This window comes from Rattus norvegicus, chromosome 5 (genome assembly GCF_021556685.1).
Source record: "Rattus norvegicus strain SHRSP/BbbUtx chromosome 5, alternate assembly SHRSP_T2T, whole genome shotgun sequence".
NCBI lineage: Eukaryota > Metazoa > Chordata > Mammalia > Rodentia > Muridae > Rattus > Rattus norvegicus.
The window spans coordinates 79,755,019-79,781,007 of record NC_141538.1 but is presented as its reverse complement, the minus strand read 5'-3'; the positions used below and the strand labels follow the sequence as shown (position 1 = coordinate 79,781,007).

At 43.9% G+C, this 25,989-nt stretch overlaps 1 protein-coding gene across 4 annotated transcripts in view; it reads right to left on the bottom strand.

The window, feature by feature from the left end:
- Positions 1-25,989, bottom strand: part of Kiaa1958 (KIAA1958 homolog) — a 146,169-nt gene that overhangs the window by 61,390 nt on the left and 58,790 nt on the right. For all 4 annotated transcript variants that reach the window (NM_001419541.2, XM_087659928.1, XM_087659930.1 and 1 more), the window contains 1 exon segment: positions 18,332-19,526. In NM_001419541.2, the coding sequence (NP_001406470.1) occupies positions 18,332-19,502 (1,171 nt within the window). In that variant the 5' untranslated portion in view covers positions 19,503-19,526.

Below are 25,989 nucleotides of genomic sequence, written 5' to 3'. Positions count from 1 at the left end.
GTGACTATGTTGCAGACCATTGAGCTGTGTTGCTCAAAGACACTGCTTTGCTACGACAGTATTACTTTGTACTTATATGTTGTTATTCAATTATTATGAGCTATATGTACTTCTATAGGGAAATCAACAGTTTTGTTCCTGTAAATCACTGAGATGAAGAAAGGTGAATAATGGTTTACTGACTTGTACACACATACTTGTACCCAAGTAGCAAGATTTACTAGTCACTGCTGAACTGAGTGAGAAACATACGGGTGCTTATAATGTTCTAAAATTATTGTATTAAATATGGCCACACGATGAAAATAGGCTCATGATCATCATTCATTACAGAAATGTAAACGCAAACCACAATGAGATACAGCACTTCACATCCAATTTTGGTTTAGTTATAATTAAAGGCAAAATGCAACATAAGTTGGCAAGGATCTGGAAGTTAGAGCCACGTATGTTGATGGGAAACAAAATGGCACAAGCATTTACGGAAACCATTCAGCAGTCCTCAAGATGGCAACACAGAGGTACTGTGTGACTTGCCAAGCTCACCCCTGAGGTCCATGTCAAGAGAACTGGAAACATCTGTCCACATGAAAACCTGAACCTGTGTGTTGACAGATGAGGTAGGGGAGTGTGTGTGTGTGTGTGTGTGAGACTGACTGAACTGATGAGTTACTGACAGCAAAAGGAGGCTATGAAGTTGGGAAGTAGACAGTTCAGAGGGGAAAGTTGGGGAAATAAAATACACATTGTGGGGCTGGAAAGATGACTCAGTAGTTAAAAGCACTGGCTGATCTTCCAGAGCACCCAACTCAGGTTCGATTCCCAGCACCCCCATGGTGGCTCACAACCATTCATAATCCTGTTCCGGGGGATCTGATACACTCCTCTGGCATCCATGGATGCAAAGACATAAATACAAATACCCATATACATAAAATTAAAAATATAGTTCACAAACATGGATGAAAATCTTAAAGAATAACATTTTTAAAAAATCAAAAAGAGCATAAATAAAAATTAAGGACTGAAGGTAAAGGTAGGGGGTGGGGGGAAGCAAGAGGAATGGAGTTCACAAACACTAGACGGCAGTGAGAGGGGCACAATTCTGGGACTATTATTAGAAACCATCACTGGACCTAGATGGGTCAATTTCATGTACATGAATTGCCTGTAAAAGCTGCAGGGCTGTTCACCAAATCCATTGTCCTCATTTCCAGAACTTGCCAGTTATACATGTCCAAGTCTCACAGGTGGGGCTTGAGTGGTTCTCTCGCTCCAGTGTTATCTGCGTCTAGTCCCACTTGGCTCTGGTCTGTGACGACTCATTTGGCTTGCTACCTCGAGACATAGCCCTGTCCAACCTGCAGACTCACAGGGCCTAGTCATACAAATTTCTTTCATTCCTTTCAAAATTTGTCAGTTCTGAAACTAATAATTGAAATGAAGAAAGGATGGGCTTCTGGGTGCCACTGAATCACTCGTTCTGTATAGAAATCATTTACAGCTGTGTTGATTTTCCTCAGCCTTTGAATTTGTGTCAGTGAGTTAGTTATGGGCTGGCTAAGCTGTCTGAGTTCAGAGCAGCTGGGAAAAGCCTAACAGAAAGAGACAAAGTTATCACTTTCTCAGTTTTTGGGTTTTGTCATTTAAAAACTTACTTTAAATTTAAAAAGAAATACATTGTAAAGAATGAAAGTAGAAAAATGTTTCTACTTGATTTTTCTCAAAAGTCTGTCCTTAGTTCTCATTTTTCAGAAGTACCCACCATAAATAAGCCAGTTGAAAGTTGGGAGGTAGAGAACGCCCTTTAGTCTCAGCCTTCAGGAGGCGGAGGCAGGCAGATCTCTGCATCCTGATCTACACAGTCAGTTTCAGGACAGCCAAGAGCTGCATAGTGAGACCCTGTGCGAGAAGACTTTAAAGCCATAAAATGTTAGAATCTGTAAATTGCAATATTAAAAGCTGCTTTTTAGGAGCTAGAGAGATGGCTCTTGCAAAGGACTTGGATTAGATTCCCCACCCACACAGTGAGTCACAAGCATGTAACTCCAGTTTCACGGGCGCTCATACCGTATCCTGGCCTCCCTGGGCACCAGGCACACATGTAGTATATAGGCATATATCTGGGCAAAACACTCATATGCATGAAATAAAACAATTGAAAAAAATTGAAATTGCTTTATACTGAATTAAGAATTCAGCTACAAACACCAAAAAGATTCATTTCAACCCATGCTGCTTTGACCTAAGAATTATAGCCCCTGTGAAGCATGGTGCTGCGTGTCTTTAATCCTAGCACTTGGAGGCAAAGGCGGGAGGATTTCTTGAGATCCAGGCCATGCAGGGCTACACAGTAAATGATATTATTTTTAAATCTTAGAGCCAGGTTACCAGTTGGCTGCAAAAATAAATTTACAATTTTAACATAACCAGGCTCATTTGTAGCCGAGGAGAAAGAGTCCTGAATAAATTATGAGCACTGGCTCTCATTTATCAACGCAGCTTAATTGCTCATCTAGCCACTCCCTCTTAGTCGTAAATCACCCTAAAACACTCCTAATAAATGTGTTATCCAAAGGCAACCAACTTAGTTTTACAAAGTCATTCAATTCGATTAACAGAATCACACTTTAGCAATTATTTGGAACCAAGTTTGTTTTTTTTTTAAAAAAAAAAATGGTTTTAATTATTTTTGGACTGGGGTTTGACATGTAGCCCGCACGGTGCTCTTGTCATCCGCTTACTTCAGCCTCCCAAGCGTTGGGATCACAAGCAGGGCCTGGAGCCCACTCAGAACCACCCAAGTGATCTAGAGAGGGCAGGACTGGGAGTTAGTGCCATCAACCTGAGCCTCCCCCCCTCCCCCACCCCTCCTCCTCTTCCAACTCCTCTTCCTCCCCTCCTCCTCCTCCTCTTCTTCTTCCTCCTCCTCCTCAAAGTGGGCCTTTGCTTAATTAGCAGGTGAATGAATGGCTGTAGCAGGCCTTAGAACCTCGTCCACCCAGAGCACTGTACACATGGCTTTGCTGAAGATTTCTGTGTCTTGGAGACTTTGGTGCTGTCTAAACTGTGCTGTGCCTTTAAACAGGGGATGTGTAGTCAACAAAGATCTACACTCTGCCCTTGACAATGATCTGTCTCTCTTCTCCAAATGCCTTCAGTGTGCTGTGAGCAGTCACTCTTACCTGCTCTCTAACACCATGTTCTTCTAAGATAATGAACTGTGAAGGCACTAGGACGTCATAGGCACAGTTTTCACACCTGCCCCCAGCTTGTCTTTCCGCACTAGCCTCCCATCTCCCTTGAATCTGCTCTTGAGCCACACTTAACCCCTTGCTGTCTTCGATACTCCTCGTGTGTTCACAGTCCTACCGTCTCTGTTCGTGTTGCTTGCAATGCTCTTCCATGAGTTCTTGAAAGCCGAATCAACTGTCCTACACTGTATCTCACTACATCTTACGCACAGAAATAGGTGGTCTGTCTGCCCCCTTTAAATAACAGTATCTCCAGACAGGGAATTAGACATTCATCTTTGATTCTTCACCACCCCAGCACAAGTGTTTTTCATATCACATAGCTAGCTGATCTCGAAAACTGTCAAATGCAAATGACTTGTTTAGATGCTTAGTGGGGAAACTAAGACACACATGGCTTCCTTGCTCCTGATATATAGATAATCTTTAAAGTCTAGCGCCTTTCAAAAAGGATTCTCAGAAAAATAAATGATTTCCTTACATCTTTTGGGGATATAATCTAACAGCCTAACCTGTGGACAAGGAATGGGCATAGCCCGGAGACAAAAGGGGGAGAGAAAGCAAGAGTTCAGGCTACAATCAGAACCGACTTCACTTCCTAAGGAGTGCAAATGAACGAGCGAGCAAGCCTGCAGAACTTTCTAAGGAGGACACAACGCCAACACTGGCAGGAAGTTCTGGTGCCTCAGTGTTCACTGGAGCTCAGGCCCTCTCCTCAGTGCCTCAGCTTACAATTTTGCATTTGGTTTTTAGAAACGTGTTGTTAATTTGTAAATGTGGTTGCTAGCCAGCAGGAGGCATCGATTAAAAACTATCTTATTTTAAATTCTGTACAGCCAGGCTGCCTGCTCCATAGTTATCAGACAAGGACTCCTTCACAGGGAAGATGATGGTAAAAAAACTTGAATTTGTTGACGGTCTCTCATCGTTCAACACTTCTATCTCACACTCTCCTGTAAGAAAGTGTGAGAAAGGACCTTCCTGCAGGAAGACACACAGACATCTTGGAGGAATGTGGATCAGGGGTTAGTATGCATGCTGTGGCATGGGTTCTACACTGATTGACTTGACAGCAGCTACTACAACTACTTCCACTGCACACATAATCAGCTGTTGGAGACTAAGCGAGTGCTGTAAAGGAAGCCCAGGTCAAGCCAGCAGAAACTAGATGGCACCTGCACGCTGGCGAAATGCTTGCCTGAAGATCTATAAGGCAATTAATTTTTCCCTCCGGTTTAACTCAGTTTCTATTTCTGACAAAAGAAACCATTAATTAATGTGTCATCAGGAACCAAATAACAGGAAGCAACATACACCTTTATTAATTTTTAGAAGCTCATTAAACTCAATTTTACATTAGTAATTTTTCAAAAAGGACAGTGACCAGTTGAGCCTATAGCACTTCCTTCTGAACATGGTGTGTTTCCTAACAAAGCCTTAGGGTAAAGATGGTAAGAGAAATACACAGAGAACAATGGAAATGAAAACTAGAAACCAATTCAACTGTAAACAAAAATGTGATACATTAATTCACTGATAATGGGAACTATTCAATAAATTATTCTAGAACCTTGCAGAAAACAATATCAAATCCCATCCCCCAACATATTCTACTTTAGAGTTTTAAATGTCAGAGAGAAGGGGGCATGGGAGAAGCAGAGGTGCAGACACTTAAGTGTGTGTCGGCTACACATTTGCAGAAGGTGCCGGATCCCGTCGGCTGTGGTGTGAGCGCCGTGTGGGTGCTGAGAAGTACACCGTAGTCTGCAAGAGCAGCCAGTGCTCCTAACGGCTGGGCCACCTCTCCAGCCCCACACAACCATTTTAAATGTTCTTTTGAACCATTGCAAATGTCTGGGATCTATGCCAGCTCTACTACTGAGACACACCAAACTATCTGATCTCAAGGCATGGAAAGGACTTTCTGAATAAAATACCAAAGGCAGAAAAGATGTCAGATTAAACAGACAAGAAGGAAAGAGCTGTTATCACAAGAAAGTTTAAGAAAATCTAATATTTCCTAAGATAGCACCAACAAAATTAGGACCAATATATTTTCAACAGACATGACAGACTGGGCATTAGCTCTAACACATTCAGGTTTCACATGTCAACCCCTCGGCCAATGGCAGGCTGCATGTAACAGTGTCTCATGATTACCACACAATAGGCAACTCTGTCTTGCTCAGTGGTCATCAGACCTCAGGATACCGCAGCGTAGTGCACTGGATGCCTGTGAGGCGAGGCAGTGTGTGAGGGCCCTGGAGTGCGGCACACACCCAATACACAGCAAAGCATTTGGAGGTGACGGAGGAGTGTACCCCTTTATATGCTAACTAAAACTCTCTAACCAGTTTAATGTACGCCTACACATACACACAGTAAGATGAAGAAGACGGCCTTAGGTAGGCAGGTCCTTTAACAGGTACTGAAGAGGAAGGTGAAGTCCAGCCTGACCAGGAGACAGCAGCTCCTTTAACAGGTACTGAAGAGGAAGGTGAAGTCCAGCCTGACCAGGAGACAGCAGCTCCTTTAACAGGTACTGAAGAGGAAGGTGAAGTCCAGCCTGACCAGGAGACAGCAGCTCCACCTCTTTTTATTTTTTTTTAAAGATTTATTTATTTTTTTATTTATATATTAGTACACTGTAGTTCTCTTCAGACACACCAGAAGAGAACATCCCTTTACAGATGGTTGTGAGCCACCATGTGGTTGCTGGGATTTGAACTCAGGACCTCTGGAAGAGCAGTCAGTGCTCTTAACCGCTGAGCCATCTCTCCAGCCCCGCAGCTCCACCTCTTATGGCCACCCCGAAGATCTTCCAAAGATACAAGATGTGGAGGAGGAAGACAGTGAAGTTAATGATTCTGACTGTGAAAGCCTCTGCTAATGTGGTGTTTATTTATTGGTTTTTAACTAAACTAGCTTAAAATGCCTAGAAAAAAGAAAAAAGAGAGAAAACAAAAAAAAACCCCACTTCAGACGAAAAATAATGAAAATTTAATGAAAGAAAATGTTTTTATCTTTCTACAATGAATTGTTTTTAAGGTAAATGTTATTACAAGAGTCAAGAAGCTTAATATTTCTCTAAATTTTGAAGTTAATAAAAAAAAAATCTGTTAAACTGTTAAGTTGTGAGACCAAAACAGGAAGAATACTCCTTGCAGGTTAATGGGAAACCAGGGGAAACAACAGACCTGCTGGGCAAGGGTTCTGTGTGCAGTTAAGAAGGCTGAGTAAGCTGTTTGCTCTGTGTCCAGTCCTTACAAGTAAAGGTTTCCACTTGTAATTAAGACACGTTCCCAATTTTTGGGTCTGTGTAAACTGCTTGGGTCCATTTACAAGCTGCTTACACTTTGTTTGTTCCTTCTCTTTTCATTGTCTCTTTCTAACAGTGTGTAACAGCCAGCTCTCTCTTGCTGGGAACACCTTATGCCTTCTATAAAAGGGACTTCAAGAGGCCAGCAGGGGCTGCTCTCTCAAATCCTGGCTTAATGTGGAGCAGTCCCAGGTGCACCTCAAAATGCAGCTTGCTTTAAGTGAATAGTAGATTTGGTCTTTTCTCCTCGAGATTCTCGGGTTTAATGTTGTAAGCTGAGGTTAAGTTTTCACTGAGGACCATTTTAAAGCGAGCTGAACACAGCTGGAGTAGAGCTTGCAGGCTCAGCCGGAACAGCCATCTGCTGTGGCCTGCGGCCTCGATCCTGCTGACATGCTTCAAAGCCTTGTTAAGAATGCCTGGGTCCAGGGGTTGGGGATTTAGCTCAGTGGTAGAGCGCTTGCCTAGCAAGCACAAGGCCCTGGGTTCGGTCCCCAGCTCCGAAAAATAGAAAAGAAAGAAAAAAAAAAAAAAAAAAGAATGCCTGGGTCCCCATGAAGCCTGCTAGACCCAGGTTTACCAGAAAATTGGGTAGGAATCGGGTTAATGACCTTCATTAAAACAGGAGTACTGATAAAAGCCATACACTGTTAACTAAACTCAGATAGTTTAGTTTAAAGCCAAGCAATAAACACCCACATTAGCCCATCCTGCACCTGTCCCTGGACATCATTAACTGCTCCCTGAGTTCACTCAAAACGAATCATGTCGGCCAAGCTTAAGCAAACTATGACCCCAGAATATCGCTGTACACTTATCTAAGTACCATTTACAAGATGGCATCAATAAATGTATCCGAGATACTCCCCCAAAAGAATATGCTGATTCTTGGCCCCAACTCATTCACCCAAAACAACTTCAGGTCCTACCAACTCCATGCATGGTGTGTGATCTAAAAAACATACTATTTATTTTTTATCAATTATACTTTCATGGTCCTTTTGTATTTTTAGCTATGTTTAGACTCAGAAGCCCCTGCCAATGTTCAATCACCCCATCACTCATGATAGTAGCATGTTATACAAGTTTGTAGCTTTGGAGCCGTGTGTGTGTGTGTGTGTGTGTGTGTGTGTGTGCGCGCGCGCGCGCACACACACACACACACACACACACACACACACACACACACACACGCTAAAATTATTTTGTAAATATAAAAGGGAACCTGAGAGGAAATATGTTATTATTCTTACTGCTGTGACCAAATACCTGGTAAGAAACAACTTCAGCGAAGAGGCTGGCATGCTCGTCACGTGCTCCTTGGCAATGGGAGCCTGTGACAACTACTTGCAGAACATGGAGCCGGGGCAATGCTAGTGTGTACCTGGCTCTCTCTTATTAAGTCACCCACAGCCAACGGATGATACCGCCCACTTCAGAGTAGGCCTTCCTTCCTTAGTCCTCTCTGGACAAGTGTATCTCCTGGGTTGTAGAGAGCGGCGCAGCGAAACAAAGATGGCGCCGACATCCAGCCTTGTCTGGATGTCGACAACTTACTGCGCATGTGCAGGCTTGTCCCCTTGCTAGGGCTCCCTCTAGTGGTGAACAGCGGTACTGCACATGTGCGGTTTATGCACCAGGTGTCAGTTGACCGTTAATATGCTAATGAGGTGATTCATTCTCCGCCAATCCCTGGAGGACAAGTAGTGGGGTGACCCAGGCCCCACCAACCCCTGAGAGATAATTAGCATACTGTTGTCTATATAAGTCAAGTGATTTTGCTGCTCGGGGTCCCTGTTCAAGAGAGCTGTAACACTAAGAGAGCTGTAACACTAAGAAGAGCTGTAACACAGTAAAGGCTTGTTCGCAGAAGAATCCTGTTGCCGAGCGTCATTCTTGCTGGCGGGACATTAGGCGCGCGACAAGTGGTGCCGAAACCCGGAAACCAACATCGCCAATGCCGAGGGGACCCTTCAGTGTGCTGAAGAGGATTCAGAACTGCGAGAAGGTAAATTAAAAGGTAAGCTTCGAGAGGCATGCCCCTTTTTGGAAGAGAGCATGTCAGAAACGGAGCAGAGTGAGAAATTAGGCTTCCGAGAGGCATGCCCCTTTTTGGATTTAAGAGAGCATGTCAGGAGCAGGGTGAGAAAAAGAAAAAGGTTACTAAAACAAAAGTGAAAGAGATACAAAAGGCGGAAGAAAGGCCACTGGAGGAAAAAATAGGCGTACCCTGGAGGATGAAGTACAAGTCATCCGGAGAGGATACTTTGTATCCATTAGAAGAATCAGAAGCCTTAGAACTGGCTGGCAGTGACTCTGAGCAAGAGTTGTCAGAGTCGGAGGAGGAGGAATTAGAGGAAGAGGCAGCCAGATATGAGGAAGAAAGATATGGGCCTAGGTGGAGAGCCACTGTGAAGAAACCGAAAGTTATGGATCCTATGTGGGCAAGGCTGGTAATTTTGTTTCTTTTTTTCTTTGTGTGGGATAGAGAAGCCACAGACAGCAAGCTTAAGCCCGGACCAAAACCTCTTTGGCGAATGGTCCCTGCCTGCTTAGAGGATAAACGATGTGAGGAAGCTGTTAGGACAGGTCAGAGGGTCCTTGCAGAGCAACAAGAAAGTATGTCAGAGGGAGAAAAGGTCTCGAAAGAAAAAAAGAAAAGAAAAGGAGATAAAAGGAACAGAGAGAAGGCAGAGATAAAAAATGGGGTCAGTGCAGCTTTTGTTGTGGCTCAAGTTGAGGCTATTGCTAGGTATATGATTAGGCTCTGGAAACCTCACAGAGTCATATTGATCAGATTTGATAGAGGTAGACCACCTGAAAATTTATTCAGGAGAATCAAACAAAAAGATAAACTTGAGTGTGCCTACTTGGATTCCTGGTCTCAAGGAGATTTAGCAGGTGACAAGGTGCTTCTCTTAAAAAAGCAGTTTCAATCGGCCCTTGGAGCCTTGCACCTGTAGCTAAGATATGTGTAGCCACTTCAATTTTGTTTTCTGGTTGGTTTTAAATGTATAAATATTCTCTACATGCCTTGGTTATGGACTATTGGCTTTTAAGTTATTGGATATGGTTTAAAAAAATGTAACATTGATAACAGAAAGTTGACATAAAACTGGTAAATTTGGATGGAGTCATGAGCCAATCTAGGGAAACAGGTCTAAATTGGGATGCCTTTGCTACAATTTTTTACTGAACATCCAGTGATTTTTCCAAAGGTCACTGCCTCAGAGCCTTTGTCTGGAGCGTTAAATATTTATACAGATGGCTCCAAAACAGGTGTAGGTGCCTATATGGTTGATTCTCAAGAACCAGTATCAATTCAATATAGTCCAGGCACCCCCCAAATTACAGAATGTAAAATTGTATTGGAAGTTTTCAAAAGATTTCATGATTCTTTTAATTTAATTTCTGACTCTGCTTATGTAGTTAATGCTGTGCGCTCACTTGAAATTGCAGGGCCAATTCGGTCGACTAGTACCATATGTTAAATTCTTTTAGAATTACAAAATTTGATTTGGGCCAGAAAAAATAAATTTTTCATACAACTTATTCGAGCCCATACTACTTTGCCTGGTCCCATGACCAGTAATAATGCCCTGGTGGATGCTAGTACTCATAGAGTTTATTTTTCATGCCACTCCGGTTGATCACGCTAGAGAATTTCATCAAAAGTTTCATGTACCTGCCTTTACTCTTCAACAAAAATTTAAAATCTCTAGAGCTGCAGCTCGTCATGTGGTGCTAAGTTGCCAGAATTTTGTTCAATTTCACCACCCTCCTCATGTGGGGATTAACCCTCGTGGTCTGATCCGGCTAAAACTTTGGCAGATGGATGTCACACACATATCTCAATTTGGAAATTTAAAATATGCTCATGTTTCTGTTGATACCTGTTCCGGTATTATATACGCTACTCTGATGACTGGTGAAAAGGCTCGTAATGCCATTAGCCATTGCTTAGAGGCATGGGCAGCCTGGGGAACGCCTGATAGTCTCAAGACAGACAACGGGCCTGCCTACACTGCAAAGTCCTTTCAGGCATTTTGCCAGACAATGCAGGTCAAACATACTACAGGATTGCCATACAATCCCCAAGGTCAAGGAATTGTGGAAAGAGTACATCGTACCTTAAAAGAGCTTATACAAAAACAAAAAGAGGGAATTGCCAGCAGCCGAACACCAAAAGAACAACTTTCTTTAGCTCTTTTTACTCTAAATGTCTTAATTCTGGATGCGCATGGCCGCTCTGCTGCGGATCGCCATGCTACTACAACACCTATAACTAATCCAGAAGTAAAGTAGAAGGATGTCTTAACTGATGAATGGCGTGGCCCAGGTCCCGTGATTTCGAGATATAGGGGAGCGATTTGTGTTTTTCCGCAGAATCAAGAAAATCCAATTTGGGTACCCAAGCGTTTGACTCGAAGATTGTCTTCTGCTCTTCCTGAAGATGAGACTACGAACCCTACTATTACTACTGGGAATGGTAATATGGGTTAACTCGCTCACCCTGTGGGCTATTGCCAGATCCTGGCCAGTACCCATGCCAGTTCATAGCAATTCTACTGCTTTGAGAATAAGACTGGCAAGCATAATCTCTGGCCTTGGTTTCAATGGGTGCTGTCCAATGAGCAAGGGGCATATACATCCCTGACCCCCTTTGCTAGGTTGATGGGTGAGAACTTCGTGCTGTATAATGTTTCAGCTACCAGAAAAAATGATACCAGGTTGACCAATATTCAATATAATAACCTCTTGGCAAATAATACTGCCACTAGTACTTCAGTATGTGTTAGATCACCTTTTTTCTTTCTGATAAGCACTAATATAAACAGTGGTGCTTTAAATTGTAATAGCTCTGATGTAGTCTGCTATTTAGCTGAATGCTGGGATGGCACTAATGACACCGCAGTGATGGTTAAGATTCCCTCCTTTGTGCCAATCCCAGTGGAGGCAAACCCAGATAGCTTTCCTATTCTTTTTTTTTTTTTTTTGGTTCTCTTTTACGGAGCTGGGGACCGAACCCAGGGCCTTGTGCTTCCTAGGTAAGCGCTCTACCACTGAGCTAAATCCCCAGCCCCAGCTTTCCTATTCTTAATTTGCTGAAGAGATTTTGGAATTACGGCAGCCATAATTTCAGCCATTGTGCTGTCTGCTGCTGCAGCTACCACAGCTACAATTACTATGACCAATCAAATACAGACGGCTGAGACTGTCAATCAGATTGTGGAAAGAACTGCAGTGGCGCTAGAGATACAAGAAGAATTTAATACCCATTTGGCATCTGGCCTTCTATTAGCCAATCAAAGGATAGATTTAGTTCAAGAACAAATTGAAACACTGTATCATATGACACAGCTGTCTTGTGTTTCCTCCCTTAGAGGTTTATGCATTATTCCTTTGCGAGCTAACTTTTCTCAGCATTTTCAACAGAGCAAAGAAATCTCAAATTATCTGAAAGGAAACTGGTCCATGAAAGCAGAGCAACTATCAAGACAATTGCTGATGCGGATTGCTGTCCTCAACAGCACTAGGTTGGACCCCATCACAGTTGAAGAATTGACCTCATGGATTATCAATGCTTTCTCCTTTTTTAAGGAGTGGGCGGGCATGTTTGCCTGGGGAGCTATTGTCCTCCTGGGATGCGGAGTATGTCTCTGGCTTATTGGACGTTTAAAAAGGGAACATGCCAGACACAAAGCGTTGTTTACCAGGCTATGACTGCTACTGACGATGGTGCTTCTCCTAATATATGGCTGGCCTCTTTGAAAGATCAAGAGTTCACCCTAGATTGTTTTTGTCACAGTCATGTGGAGTCATTGTATCCAGAGACGGGCAACTTTCCTCGAGCTCGGACCAACCCAAGACATGGGGCCCGGTGGCGATAGGGTAACTCTATGACGGGTAAGGCCGAGTTTGGATGAGAACGACCTAAGACAGGAGCAATGACAAGATTGACGTGACACCCAGATCTAGACCAGTCATTTTATTACACAAAAAAAAGGGGAGATGTAGAGAGCAGCGCGGCGAAGCGAAACAAAGATGGCGCCGACATCCAGCCTTGTCTGGATGTCGACAACTTACTGCGCATGTGCAGGCTTGTCCCCTTGCTAGGGCTCCCTCTAGTGGTGAACAGCGGTACTGCACATGTGCGGTTTATGCACCAGGTGTCAGTTGACCGTTAATATGCTAATGAGGTGGTTCATTCTCCGCCAATCCCTGGAGGACAAGTAGTGGGGTGATCCATGCCCCACCAATCCCTGAGAGATAATTAGCATACTGTTGTCTATATAAGTCGAGTGATTTTGCTGCTCGGGGTCCCTGTTCAAGAGAGCTGTAACACTAAGAGAGCTGTAACACTAAGAGAGCTGTAACACTAAGAAGAGCTGTAACACAGTAAAGGCTTGTTCGCAGAAGAATCCTGTTGCCGCGCGTCGTTCTTACTGGCGGGACATTAGGCGCGCGACACTGGGTGATTCTAAATCCTGTCAGATTGATAAATCTGCTTTTTTGTCCTAGTCAGAGTCACTGTTGCTGTGATGAAACACCATGACCAAAAGCAAGCTGGGGAGGAAAGGGTTTACCTGGCTTACACTTCCACATCATAGTTCATCACTGAAAGAAGCCAGGACAGGAACCAAACAGGGCAGGAACCTGGAGGCAGGAGCTGATGCAGAGGCCATGGAGGTGTGCAGTGTACTGGTTTGCCCCTTCCCTGGCTCGCTCAACCTGCTTTCTTACAGAGGACCAACAAACAGCCCAGGGGTGGCCTCACCCACATGGACTGGGCCCTCCCACATCAATCACTAATAAAGAAAATGCCCCACAGGCTTGCTTGCAGCCCTATCTTACAGAAAACTTTTCTCAACTGAGGTTCCCTTCTCTAGGGCTACTCTAGCCCGTGTCCAGTTGCATAACACTAGCCAGTACAACTTCACAGAAGGTTACACATGAGTATATTTAAGAAACAAACATGAAAACGTAACTCACGAGACGATAGGGCTTTAAATTTCGCTCAAATGAGCTATAGTCAAAGAAACCTTGAATGAATAAAAGCTACTGCTAGTAATTCCACTGAAGTCTGCCCACTTTCCTTACTGCTGAAGTCCACTGAGTCAAACAACAGGAAAGACGTGAAAGTCACAACTTTAGGAATTCAGTTCTGAACAGAAACAAGGATGATTTCCTACCAGGGAACGGACTCTAAGGAATTATCAGTACCGTGGTAACTAGTTACAGCAACATCTCTTACACTCTAAAAGATCAGAACTGGAACTGTTGCTGGACTCCACAGACAAAATTAATAATACACCTCCAGGTCACTAAGACTGCCACTGAGCACATAGCTTGTTTAACCTGCCTCTAAGAAAACAATGTAACAACCAACCTTATTGTCTTGGATTTTTTATGTAATCGGCCTTTACAACCTAAGTTAATGCACAGCTGTATTTTTTTTGTGTTTTTTTTTTTTTTTTTTTTGGATTATTTGTGTTTTGCTCTCCCAGAACTCATTAGGTAGACCAGGCTGGCCTCAGACTTAACAAAGATCTGCCTCCCCTTGGAGCTGGAATTACAAGGCGTACACCCCCATGCCTTGCTCCTAGAGTAATACCTGTATGGTTTAATAATCATTTGACAAACACATCAAAAACAGAGACGAACATCATCATATAAAATGAGTGTCAACCATAAATGCTGACCGCAACAAGTGGATATTGCTTCATTAACAGTGACATTTGAAATACTACTGTTATCTGGATCAGCTGGGGTTAATTCCATGTAAAAATCTGTTAAAAGGTTTTTGTAAAGTAGCCCTCATTCTTTCCCTGTATAATGCTTTGTGCTGTTCAGTAAAATTGAGAGTGAAGCCATTTGTTAGACACAGAGACGAATTCACAGAGCCACCTTCAGGTGGGTACAGATGCATACTCGTAAAACGGGCAGAGATGTGGAGAGTGAAGCAGAGTTCCTATCTCAGCTCACTTTTAGTGAAATAGCACCAATGGAAGGGGCTCTGACTTCCTTAAAGCCATACTGTGGTGACTCAGTTTACTATTAATGTATTCAAATGGACTACACAATACCACTAAAAATGGAATAACTTCTCATTGTTTTAGGCTGACTCCATGAGTCATTTATCAGTTATCAGTCATTATTAAATAGAATTTATAAAGCTAAGAGGTATTATTGTAATGATCTGATAAAGACTTAAGCTTCCACAGTGTTCAAGTGCCTGTTCTTAATTTTGGCTGCCCTCCCGCCCCAGGGCTTTTCTCTTTTGTTTAGTCACAATTGTGCTTTATACATTAACAGTGTAGAGTCCACTTATACTGTAACCACACAGTTTTGTATATGTGTATGATCAAGTATAAATAAGTACACAAACACAGATAAGTAAGTTAAAATTAAAAATTTAAGATAAGGAACCTAGGTTGGACTCCAGGAAGTCACGGTGAATTATGCTGTTTATGTAAATCTCCCAAAAACAGAAGTGTCAATTAGATTTTTATTAATCTCACTGCTATTTCAAGTCTAGTTTCTCTGAAGCCAACACCATGTTGAAATTTGGTATCTTTCCTCAGAATGGTGGGCCAGAACATGAGAACCACCTTGGAAACCTGCCATTACTGATTCTCCAGAGTGCTCTTTTCGAACATTCTACTCTAGGCCAAACGAATTCTCCTGTCAAATTGTCCTCGTGAGAGTAATGCCAGATTAGTTCATGGCTGGACGCATTACATGCTATCTTTGGTCATGCCTAATTTTTACAGCTGATACAAAAGGCACAATTTAATAGGAAAAAAAAAAGAGCCCTAATGTAACACGTGTACTAAAGAAAAAATTAAAACTGCTCCTTTGTTGGGCTATGGTGATGGTGGCCACGCCTTTAATCCCAGCACTGGGAAGGCAGAGGCAGATCTCTGAATTTGAGGACAGCACCGTCTATAGAGTGAGTTTAAAGCCAGCCAGGGATACACAGAGAAACCCTGTTTTGAAAAACAATACAAAACAAAAACCATGTCTTCTTCAAATAGGTTGAATGTCTTTCCCAAATCATTATACACTGACATTCAAATGTGGTTTACAGCTGGGTTCCACAACTTGCTTCCCGGGTTAGTGTGGATCAAAGAAGCAGTCTTAGTACACTGGTGAACACATCAGAAAACTCTGAAAATGTATTTCTGAATTGTTTCATTAAATGCACTTTGAGAATATAGAAAGCTCTGCCAGGCTGTCTCCTATTTAAAAGAATGAGGGGCTAAACCAACCTTTTAAGTGACAAGTATTATCACACCCTCCACGTATTAACAATCACCCTGACCAGTATAAAGATGTTTGCTGCCTGATAAACATGTGCTGTTGTTGCTGCAATATAAAGACTGGCCTATGTCTACAGGACTATACAATAATCAGCATATAAAATACTGTAAAGAAAGAAAGAAAGCATAGTTGGGCATGGTCATGCCTGTAATTCTAGCCCTTGGGAGGTGGAGGAAAGAAGATCAGAAGTTCAAGACTTTCCTATGAGAGGTGGGTGGGACAAGAGGGGGAGAGGGAGGTGAGGAAGAATATATGAATGAATACATAATGAACGAACGAATGGGTGAGCATATGAACCTAGAGAATAGGAGAAAACACTTGCAAACCACGCAAGGGACTTTCATCCAGAATACAAAGAACTCCAGAGAACTCTTGCAACTCAAGTAGAAAAGAGAACTGAACTTAAAAATGAGCAAAGAATCTGAAAACTGTCAAAAGAAATATGTGTGTGTGTATGTGTGTGTGTGTGTGTGTATGATGTGTGTGACCAATAACACGAAAAAATGCTCAATATCATTAGTTATTAGAATAGTACAGATACAATAACAGCAATTTTTTGTTTCTAAGTTTTAAGACAGGGTCTTCTTACGTAGCCCTGGGTGTCTTAGAACTTGTTGTGTAACAGGGTTAGCCTCAAATTCACAAAAATTTGCCTGCCTCTGCCTCCTGTGCTTTGGGAGTAAAGGAACAATTTTTAAAACACAGAAAATAATGTGTTAGTGACATCATAGAAACAGAAACCTCTGTGCATAGTGCTAAGACTTTAAATCAAATCTTGAGAAAGTAGGTTAGTGGCTTCTGGAAACTTACAACATGGGTGCAGCAGTCCCACACTGAGGTCTAATTACAGGCATTACCATGCGCACACGAAAACCACAATAAATGCTCACAGACTGACTTGTCTATAAATGTTCATAGTAGCAAACAGACCAAAGGTGGAAATAGCCCAAATGTCACCATCAGTTGAAGAAAAATAAAAGTATGACATACTTGTAGTAAAATGCTACTTGGCAATAAAAATTCTCTAATATGGACTAACCCTGGAAACACCACACTAAATCAAAGAAAAGTCAAAAAAGGTCACAGTTTATATGAAATACAGAGTAAGTAACCTCACAGAAAGCGCATTAGCTGTTGCTCTCACAAACTGAGGAGCAGAGAGTGGCTGCTGTGGGACAGGGACTTCTGGGGGGCACAAGCACTTAAAGGGCAGGAACTTCTAGTGTCAGAGGTGGCTCAGCAGTTACAGCACTTGCTGCTCTTGCAAGGTTCAGTTCCCAGTACCCATGATTCACAAGCCAATGTTCGTTTCTGACGTCCTGGGAACTGACCACGCATGTACACATACACACATGCACAGAAACACTTGTAAAATACATTTTAAAAGGAAAAGGACGTCTTTCAGAAAATGTGAATCACATTTCAATAAAACTGTTAAGAAAAGCAACCAAATAAAAAAGTATGATTTTTCAACTAGCATACTTTTCAAAGCAACAAGACACACTAGATGACGCTCTCAGCAGGAGCCATCACTGAGTGCAGGACTGTGATAGAAAGGTGCTAAGCTCCCTTTGGAGACCTCAGGCGGACACTGAAACTGTCAATGTATACTGTAAAAGCAACTTAATTTGAGGAAGTCGTTCCCCGCAAACACACGGCTCTTTCGAAAAGAATGAAATGTGCTACATTGCTCAGCTTTCTACGTTCTCTGTGCCTGCTCACCCTTTGTCCGTAAAAGGACTCGTGTCTGTCCTTTTAGATTTGTAGACCCCGAAGTATGGGCACAAACCACCTTCACATCCTAGCTCTGACGATCAACGAATGCGTAAACTAACGAGCATGAGCGTCAGAACTGTAGAGGCAGCCGCCATGGATGGGAAGCCTACACTTCTGTCAAAGAGAATGCATTGGGCCGAGCTGGCCTACTCCAGAGATGTGTGTTACCTGAGTCTTTTACGCTTTAAGATAGGATCAAACCCTTGTTTTAAGAAGTTACCTGTTGCTTTTTTAAAAAATAAGTTATGTCATCACACTAACTAAAATGAATGGCAATAGGAAATTGGTTCAAATATCACAGACCTTATTCAACATCAGTTGGCCTAACTGCCTTGATACTAATAGGAGAAAGAACTTTTTCAAAACTAAATTTACTGTAACAAGTTCAGCTAAGGCTGGATACCAGCCTAAAGTCTGGCCATCAACAGCACAATCTTACAGTTGCCGCCTCAGCTCTAAGGTGCGTCTGCTGAATGGAGAGTCTTCTCAGATGGCGTTCCCTCATAGTATTCCTTACATGTAGCTTATGTCATTGTTTCTGTCTGAGAATGGAAACGACTGTACTCTCGCTGACTAAACCAACTGGCTTAAAAGTGCTGACGGCGCAGAACTCTTAGGGACGCGGATGAGGGACTTACAGTCACCTCGAGTTCCATACCTGGAATGCACTGTGCAGTGGCTTCAGTGGTTATGGTTGGAGCAACAGGGGGCTGCTGTTGGCTGGAGCTCACTTCAGGCTCTGTGTTAACAGAGGGAGAGAGGGCTACCTCACAAGATGAGACCTGGCTAGGCAAATGGGGCAGGAAGTCCTCCGAAGCAATTTGCTCATCCTGTCCAGGCAGCTGCAGGGCAGACAAAGGGATACTGATCTGTTTGTTAGGATGTGATGTGCTCACAGGCGTCTGCATGGCCACCTGGTGGGCAGTGCCGTGGGCACCAGGGGGTCCTCTGCTTGGTGAAGCCAGAGATACTCTAGCAGTCTTTGGGATGATGGGTCTGGAGATCACGGAGGGGGATGCTGACATAATGTGTGGGTCTAATTCCGTGTTGATGGCAGATGTTACATGGGGAATCAGTTTAGCAGACCCTATACAGGAGGGACCAGCATGAGTCTGGGGCTTGGGTTTGGCCATCTGTGTCAGTGAAAGGGCTGGTCCATCCACTCCTCCAGTCAGCTCTGCATTTGCCACAATGTAGTAATCTTCTGGGATCTCTTGCTTGATTTTCTTGATGATGACATCATTACTACATTCATCGACCATCTGTCCCTGGGAACTTGAATGGATGGAAGACGGGACTATTCCTGGCCTTTTGCGACCAATGCTTTGAGGCCTCTGGGTTTGGGGTTCAAAGTCACTGTCCTCATCTGTAACAGAAGACTCGCAAACCATGTCAAACAGTGTGTTTTCGTCCTCATACTCCTCGCCAGCTTCATCCAGTTCAGAGGGCTCACTGCAGTAAGAGAAGTCACAAGAGTCTCTGGTCCGGTTACAGTCCAGCTTTGCCTTCACAGGTCTCCCAGGGTACCTTTCCACAGGGCTAGTCTGTGTCTCAGAAGGCACCCCAATTATACTGGGACTATCAGAATTAAAACTTCGGTTGTCCTGGAAACAAACCCTCTCTTGGGACCCAGCTCTGCAAGTAGCTGTTAGTGGCCAGTGGTATGCATGGCCAGCACTGCAGCCCCACATTGCAGTCAGGTTCCCATGGGAACCTTCAGACAGCAAGTGTTTCAGGTTTGGAATGAGGCTGCAAATGGTCCCATGGCTGTGGGCCCAGCTGACCAGTTTGGACAGATTCTCAGATGAGGTATGAAGACAATCCTCCATGTTACAGGATCAGCAGTGTCTTTCCTGAGGGAAATAACCAGAATGAGAGACTGTTATTACCCAAGACATTCCCACATCGCAATTCATTCTTTTCCAACTATAATCATTTGGAATAAATAAAGGAAGCGTGCTTGTAGGCTGCACGTAGAAATCACCACTGCATAGGAACAGGGTGGGAAAGGTAAGACATTGGCTGTCCACACAGGAGAGAGTTTCAAGAAAAGTTTGTTAGTTTCCTTTATTGCTACAATTCCTGCAAATAAAGAAACAATGAAGAGAAAGAAGCAGGGCTGGAGTGGGGGGCGCCTTTCTTCATGCTGTATTCTCTTCCAGCGTGACAGGATTGCTCAGTCCTTCAGGAAACGTGGCACTATCTGCATTAAGCAAGAGGGCTGCTCTTCACCACCATCATCTAGTACACGGCATTACTGGAGACAGACTGAAAGCAAAGTGTGGATCCACTGCAGGGTGACCGTGAGAGTGAAGGTCAAATCTGCTGGACGCTAGAGAACAAGGAGTTGAGATCCAGGAGGGACTGAGGCACTAAACTTAGCAGGTGAAGAAGAAAGTCTGAGGAAAAGGAAGAACATAGAAAAGGTGTGCAAAGCAGCAAGAACAGGCAGCCTTGGGTTCTTGAGCCACACATCACAGCCATTCTAAATTCCTGAAATGACACCGTTCATTCCAGATAGAGGTAAAAAGCCTTCTGAGGGCCCAAGGATAAACAACTGAAACAGGATTAAATCATTCCTTAACCACTAGGTGGAGTCAGAACCAGTGGCTGCAAGCCCTGGCTGGGCAGTCAGTAGGACAGAAGCATGGGGAGGGAAGTGGACACAAAGGCCTGTGGAGTCTTCAGATGAGAGGAAAGCTAGACAGGGAGACACAAAGGCTTTCAGCGTGCTCTATCTGCCCTGGTCACTCTCAGAGACTGAAACTGTCTCCACACAGTATTCCTCACACCTCATATGGCTGACAAAATAGATCACACAGTTACCAAGTGACACGCCACTAAACATCAAAGCCAAAGGACTCCTGCTCTGAGAGACATCTACGTGTGAGATATGATTACCCTAAACTAGTGAACAAGCGTCTAATGTTTTAACATAACCCTGCATGGTAAGCAAGAGACAGTCCATGTACCATTAAAATCTGAAACACAGACACAGATGTTCTAACATTGAGACCAGCACCATCTATAGATTTGGTTTTTCTTTCCTTTTTCTTTTCTCCCTGTAGCCCTGGATGTCCCAGAACTCTTATCTGTAGACCAATCTGGCCTCCAACTCAGAGATTCACCTGCCTCTGCCTCCCTGGGAGTTCTGAGATTAAAGGTGCACGCCACCCCCACCCGGCAATACTATTTCTTTTCTGTTTTTGTTTTTTTGTTTTTTTGTTTTTTTCCCGAGACAGGGTCTCTTTGTGTAGCCCTCCGAGTCCTGGAGCTTGGTCAGTAGACCAGGATGCACTGGGACTTACTGAGATTCCCCGGCTCCTGCCTCCTGCCTCCTGCTTCCATCTACAGGTCTATACACCAATGATGCAAACACTTATTATTAGTATTTAATGGTCAAGTCCTGCTGTCAGGCACTGTTGTGGGCTTGACGTATAAACAACCTAATTACTTAAATATAATTTGATTCAGTGAATTAGATTAGTGCCTTAATTTTATAAATGAGAAGAAATTAAGGTGCTCACACAAAGTAAGCAGCAGACCTAATGTTTGACCTTATGTTGTTCTCTAGAGTCTGTGCTCTTTATAACATCCCATCTCCGGCATTTTTTAAACTTACATGTGTGCCTGTGTATAGGCATATGCATGTTGAGTGATGGTGCCTTGGAGGCCAAAGGCACCAGAATCTCCCACAGCTGGAGTTACAGGTGCCCGAGTCACCTGATACAGTGCTGGGAACCAAATCTGGTTTCGCTCTGAGAGTAGTGCAGACTCTTAATCCCCAAGCCACCTCTCCAGCTCACAGGTGTAACCTGACCGGCTTCAGACTCACGATCCTCTAGTTCCTACCTCTTCAGTGTATCTACCAGTGTCTGCCAACATAACCAGCCGGGAAAATGACAGCAGAGGGGTTTTACCTCAGGTCTGGGTCACCGTCACAGTAACGCTGACTGGAATTTGTTTGTTTTACAAAGCTGAGTTTTACATTTGTTGAGGTTTATACCTGAATCAGAACTATGAGCTCCTACTGTTAGATTTATTTTGTTATCATTTTTCTTTTCAATAAACATATTTTGAAGCACCCAACCCAGACTGGGTCACTAGCCCATTAATTTTGCTCTCACCATAGTGAATACACACCACAGACCAAATGGGCTCACCATTGCTTCTCCTGTGAGAAGTAATACCAGACCTGGAACTAGAAACTTCTGTTAGGAGCCTACTGGGAAGGAGGCAGGCAACCAGAGGTCAAACAGAATCCTACAGGTAATTGCAGCAGTCCTCATCCTCAGTGTAAGGCTACCACCCAGGAACTCACAGGATTTGAGCTGGGTAAAGAAGGGCTGAAAACATCTAAGAACTTTCAACGTAAAGTTTCAGACAAAACAGCCTGGATAGTCAGTTACACTCCACAGGAAGCAGCTGGGAAGAGGGCAGGGCTTGTGGCATAAGCAGCTCCTACAGGTAGACCTGACTAGCGAGGATTACTGCTTGCATTCTGTAGGGGGCGCCAAAGATCCTGGCAAGGAACCCCCTGTTGGAGCAGAGCCCATCGTCAGGCTCTCAGGCAGTAACCAGAACTCCTCAGGCAGTAGCCAGGACTTGTTCCCACCCTCCAGCCTGACTACCTTCTGGAACTTCAGTTCCTGCTCAGTGGAGCATTAAGCAAATGCCTAGGAACCACCTGGGTCAGCATTAGCTCAAAGATCCCTGCTAGCATTGTCCGCTGAAGACTGAAGTCAGTCTCTAGCTTTTGCTTGGATGACCTGCGCTCAAAAAGCAAAGTGCTCGCTGAAATGGAACCAAGTAAAACGGTGTGAATGCCTGGGGTTCCATAGATCATCCTGCAGGAGACTGTGTCTAGAGAACCCAAGGACACTGCCTGCTCCTTGCTTGGCTATGCACTGTGCACTTGTCCTGCAACACCACCCAGCCTTCAGTGCAGTCCGTACCATGTTTAGACTCTCTCTTCCCACAAGGCAGTCCTGAGCTACAGGCATGGTAGAACCAATGAGACCCGGGTGCACACTGCCCAGCACTACCCACGTCTTGCGGCCTCTGGCTCCTCCTGCATCCCTCAGCCTCTGCGTCTCTTCATGGTAGCCGATATATGGGAAGCTCATCTTCATTTTGTGAATGTGCATGTCTCTGCATGTATGTGCCTGGTGTATGTGTTCATATGGACACGGGTGTACTGCATGACTGCGGGAGATGGAGACTGACCTGAGGGTCCTCCTTAGCTGCTTCCCAATCCTACTTATTGTATGTATACTGTCATTCTGTCTGCATGTGTTATCTGTACCACAGTGGAACCTAAGTCCCCTGAGAGAGCGGTCGGTGCTCTTACCTGTTGAGCTATCTCTCCAGCTCCTGTCCCCTCCACTCCTTTGAGACAGACTCTCTTGCTGAACCAACACGTTCATTTGGCCAGGCTCTCCAGCCAGTGAACTGCAGGCAGCCTCCCGATCTAGCACTGGGATTATGGGTATGAGTCATCATAGCTGGGTGCTGAGGATGCAGACGGAAGGCCTTATGCTTGTGCAGTGCACTTTACCGGAGCCACTGCCCCGCCCTTTACAAGCATTTAAACAGCAATGGAACTGAACTATCAACCTTTAATTAAAGAGTCAGGGCAGACCACAGGAGTAACCTTTTCAATAGTTTGAGAAAAACTGTTTTAAAGAAAATAATAATCAGATCTAAAAGCATTATGCCACTTTCCCCAAACCCAAGAAAACCAGCTAGTAGTCAACCTGAAGTGAAAAGCTAGCTGGCTTCCAGTTGGCATTGGATGCCTCAACCTGCTGGACAGTCTTTACAAGTCCTAACTCTTCAAAGCCTTTTTTACTGCTTGTTTTAAAACTACCCAATCTCAGGTGCTCACATATAAGATTTCTGTAACAAACTCATTTTTTAAATGCCCTTCAGTAAAAGGTCTGATAGTTTTACTGGTAAATTTTGTTATGCTAGGGGGAAAAAAAAATCCCAGGAAGCTGGGCACTGAGGCACACACTTGTGATACCAGCAGCGGGGAGGCTGAAGAATGAAGGTTATGAATTTGAGGCTAGCCTGCGTGTATGGCAAAATTCTATTTCTACGTAAATAAAAAGGGGAGTGGCACACACCTTTAATCCCAGAATTCAGGAGGCAAAGGTAGGAGGATCTCTGAGTTCAAGGCCAGCTTGGCCAATAGAGTTAGTTAAAGGGTAGCCAGGGCTACAGAGAAAACTTGTCTTGAAAAACAATAAATGGGGGGGGGGGGGTACTCACTAGCTTTAAGGAGGAAAGCCTAACCCTTACAGATGACATTGTTGTAATAAACTTATAACTATAACTACTTCCAAATGCTTATGTAAAGATCCCTCGCAAATCATTAACAAAAGGAATCCAGTAATACAGATATAGGTAACATCGTCACCAAGCAAAACATATCCCAGAAGTACAAGGCAGAACATTCAAGTCAATAGATAAGTAAACAAACAAAATGCAAGGTACTAACAGTCTATAGGAGAAAATCCAAAAGATCACTTCAACAAGTGCAGGGACAAAATCCTCTTAACAAACTGGTAACAGTTGTGAAAACTCCCCAAATGGACGAAGAACACCTATGAACACTTGTGGCTAATATTCATATTTTAATGCGAGAGAATGGATCATTTCCTCTGAGTGAATGTGACATGAACGTCCGCTTATTCTCACTTCTACTCAACACTGCCCTGGGAGATCCAACCACTGAGATCGGTCAAAACAGCGGAGGTCACTGAGAAGGCCTCATGTGGGAGGAGGAAATCAGACCCTTCCTATTCGTAAGGGGCAGGCAGGCCTGTTTAGGTTTAAAGACCAATAGAGTTCACAAAATACTGCTGGAAAACACTATTAAACCTTGCAAAAGCAACAGGAGCAAGTCTAACAAGAGACGCTGAAGACTTCTATTCTCAAAAGTACAAAGCAGCTGGGATGGCAGCACACACCTTCTTCAATCCTAGCACTTGGAGGCAGAGGCAGGCGGCTGGTTCTCGGAGTTCATGGCCAGCCAGGTTATAGAGCGAGTTTCAGGACAGCCAGGGCTACCCAGGGAGAGAAAAATTAAAGTACAAAGACATGAGAAAAAATAAGCATGTCACAAATAAGTGGGTAAACCATATTAGTGTATTTCAAAAGTCGATATACTTAGACTGTCTCCTAATCCAGCTGTAGATTCAATGTAATCCTAACCAGGTCACGGAAATATTTCGTTGTGGCGATGACAGCAAAGCATTACTTAATTAATACTCAGCCATTCTGAGAAGCTGGAATTCACGTGAGACAGAACAATAACCCCCTGGAAGAGTGGCAGGTGGGCGGGGGTGGGGACAGCAGCTCTGTGCTGCTCCTCTCACTCTCACGGAGACACAGTCACACTTTGTTAACTAGTTATGCTTTTCTCAGAAACAAACAAACAAACAAACAAAAAGCAAAGAACCCCCAAGGCTGGGTCGCAGCTCCAGAGGATCAAGGTTGGATTCCTGAAACCACACGTGCCTTACTCCAGTCCTTAACTACAGTTCCAGAGGATCGAGTGCCCTCCTTCTGGCCTTCACAGACACCAGGCAAGCATGCAGTGCAGTTACATACACATAGATGCACATAGGCAAGACGCTTACACACCTAAAAGTAAGTATTAAAAAATCTCAATATTTCAAAACTCTTAGCAAGTCTAATTATTCACGGTCTTAAGTTTTCAGTTTACACTGAGTAGAGGTCATTCTTCAGCATAGAGAAGGATGAAGGCCATCACGAGAGGGGCATTGATTGCACTGCACCAATCTCTCCACTGGCTGCACCACCAGATCACATTTACATGTTGTTCTACACTCTCTGATACAGGACCAACAGGGAGACAAGAGTCTGACCCAAAGGCCTCCCTGAGGCCTAGCTTTCTTTCACCTAGTCAGAAGGTGCTACCCAGGAGGGAGAAAAGGAATCAAAGGTCCTACCCAGCTGTGAAGGCCATAGATCACAATGGCTAGCACAGCAAGGTATCCCCAAAGGTGGGGGTAACCAACTGCTGTCTAATTGAACTTAGGGCCCCATTCAGTAGGAATGTCTGGTCCTAAAATCTTGGTCAACTACCAGTGGCTGGTGAGGCCTAGGAACCTGCTACCTTTCCAAACCAGTATAATCTCCCACTGCATTCTTAATACTTATCCTTATAGGCACAGTAAGTGAAGCTCTGACCCCCTCATCAACAAAGCGACAGAATCCATTACAGAAAGCCCCGATTGGTCAAAAGTATAGAGAACGACTCACAGGGCGCCTGATAGAGCCTGATAG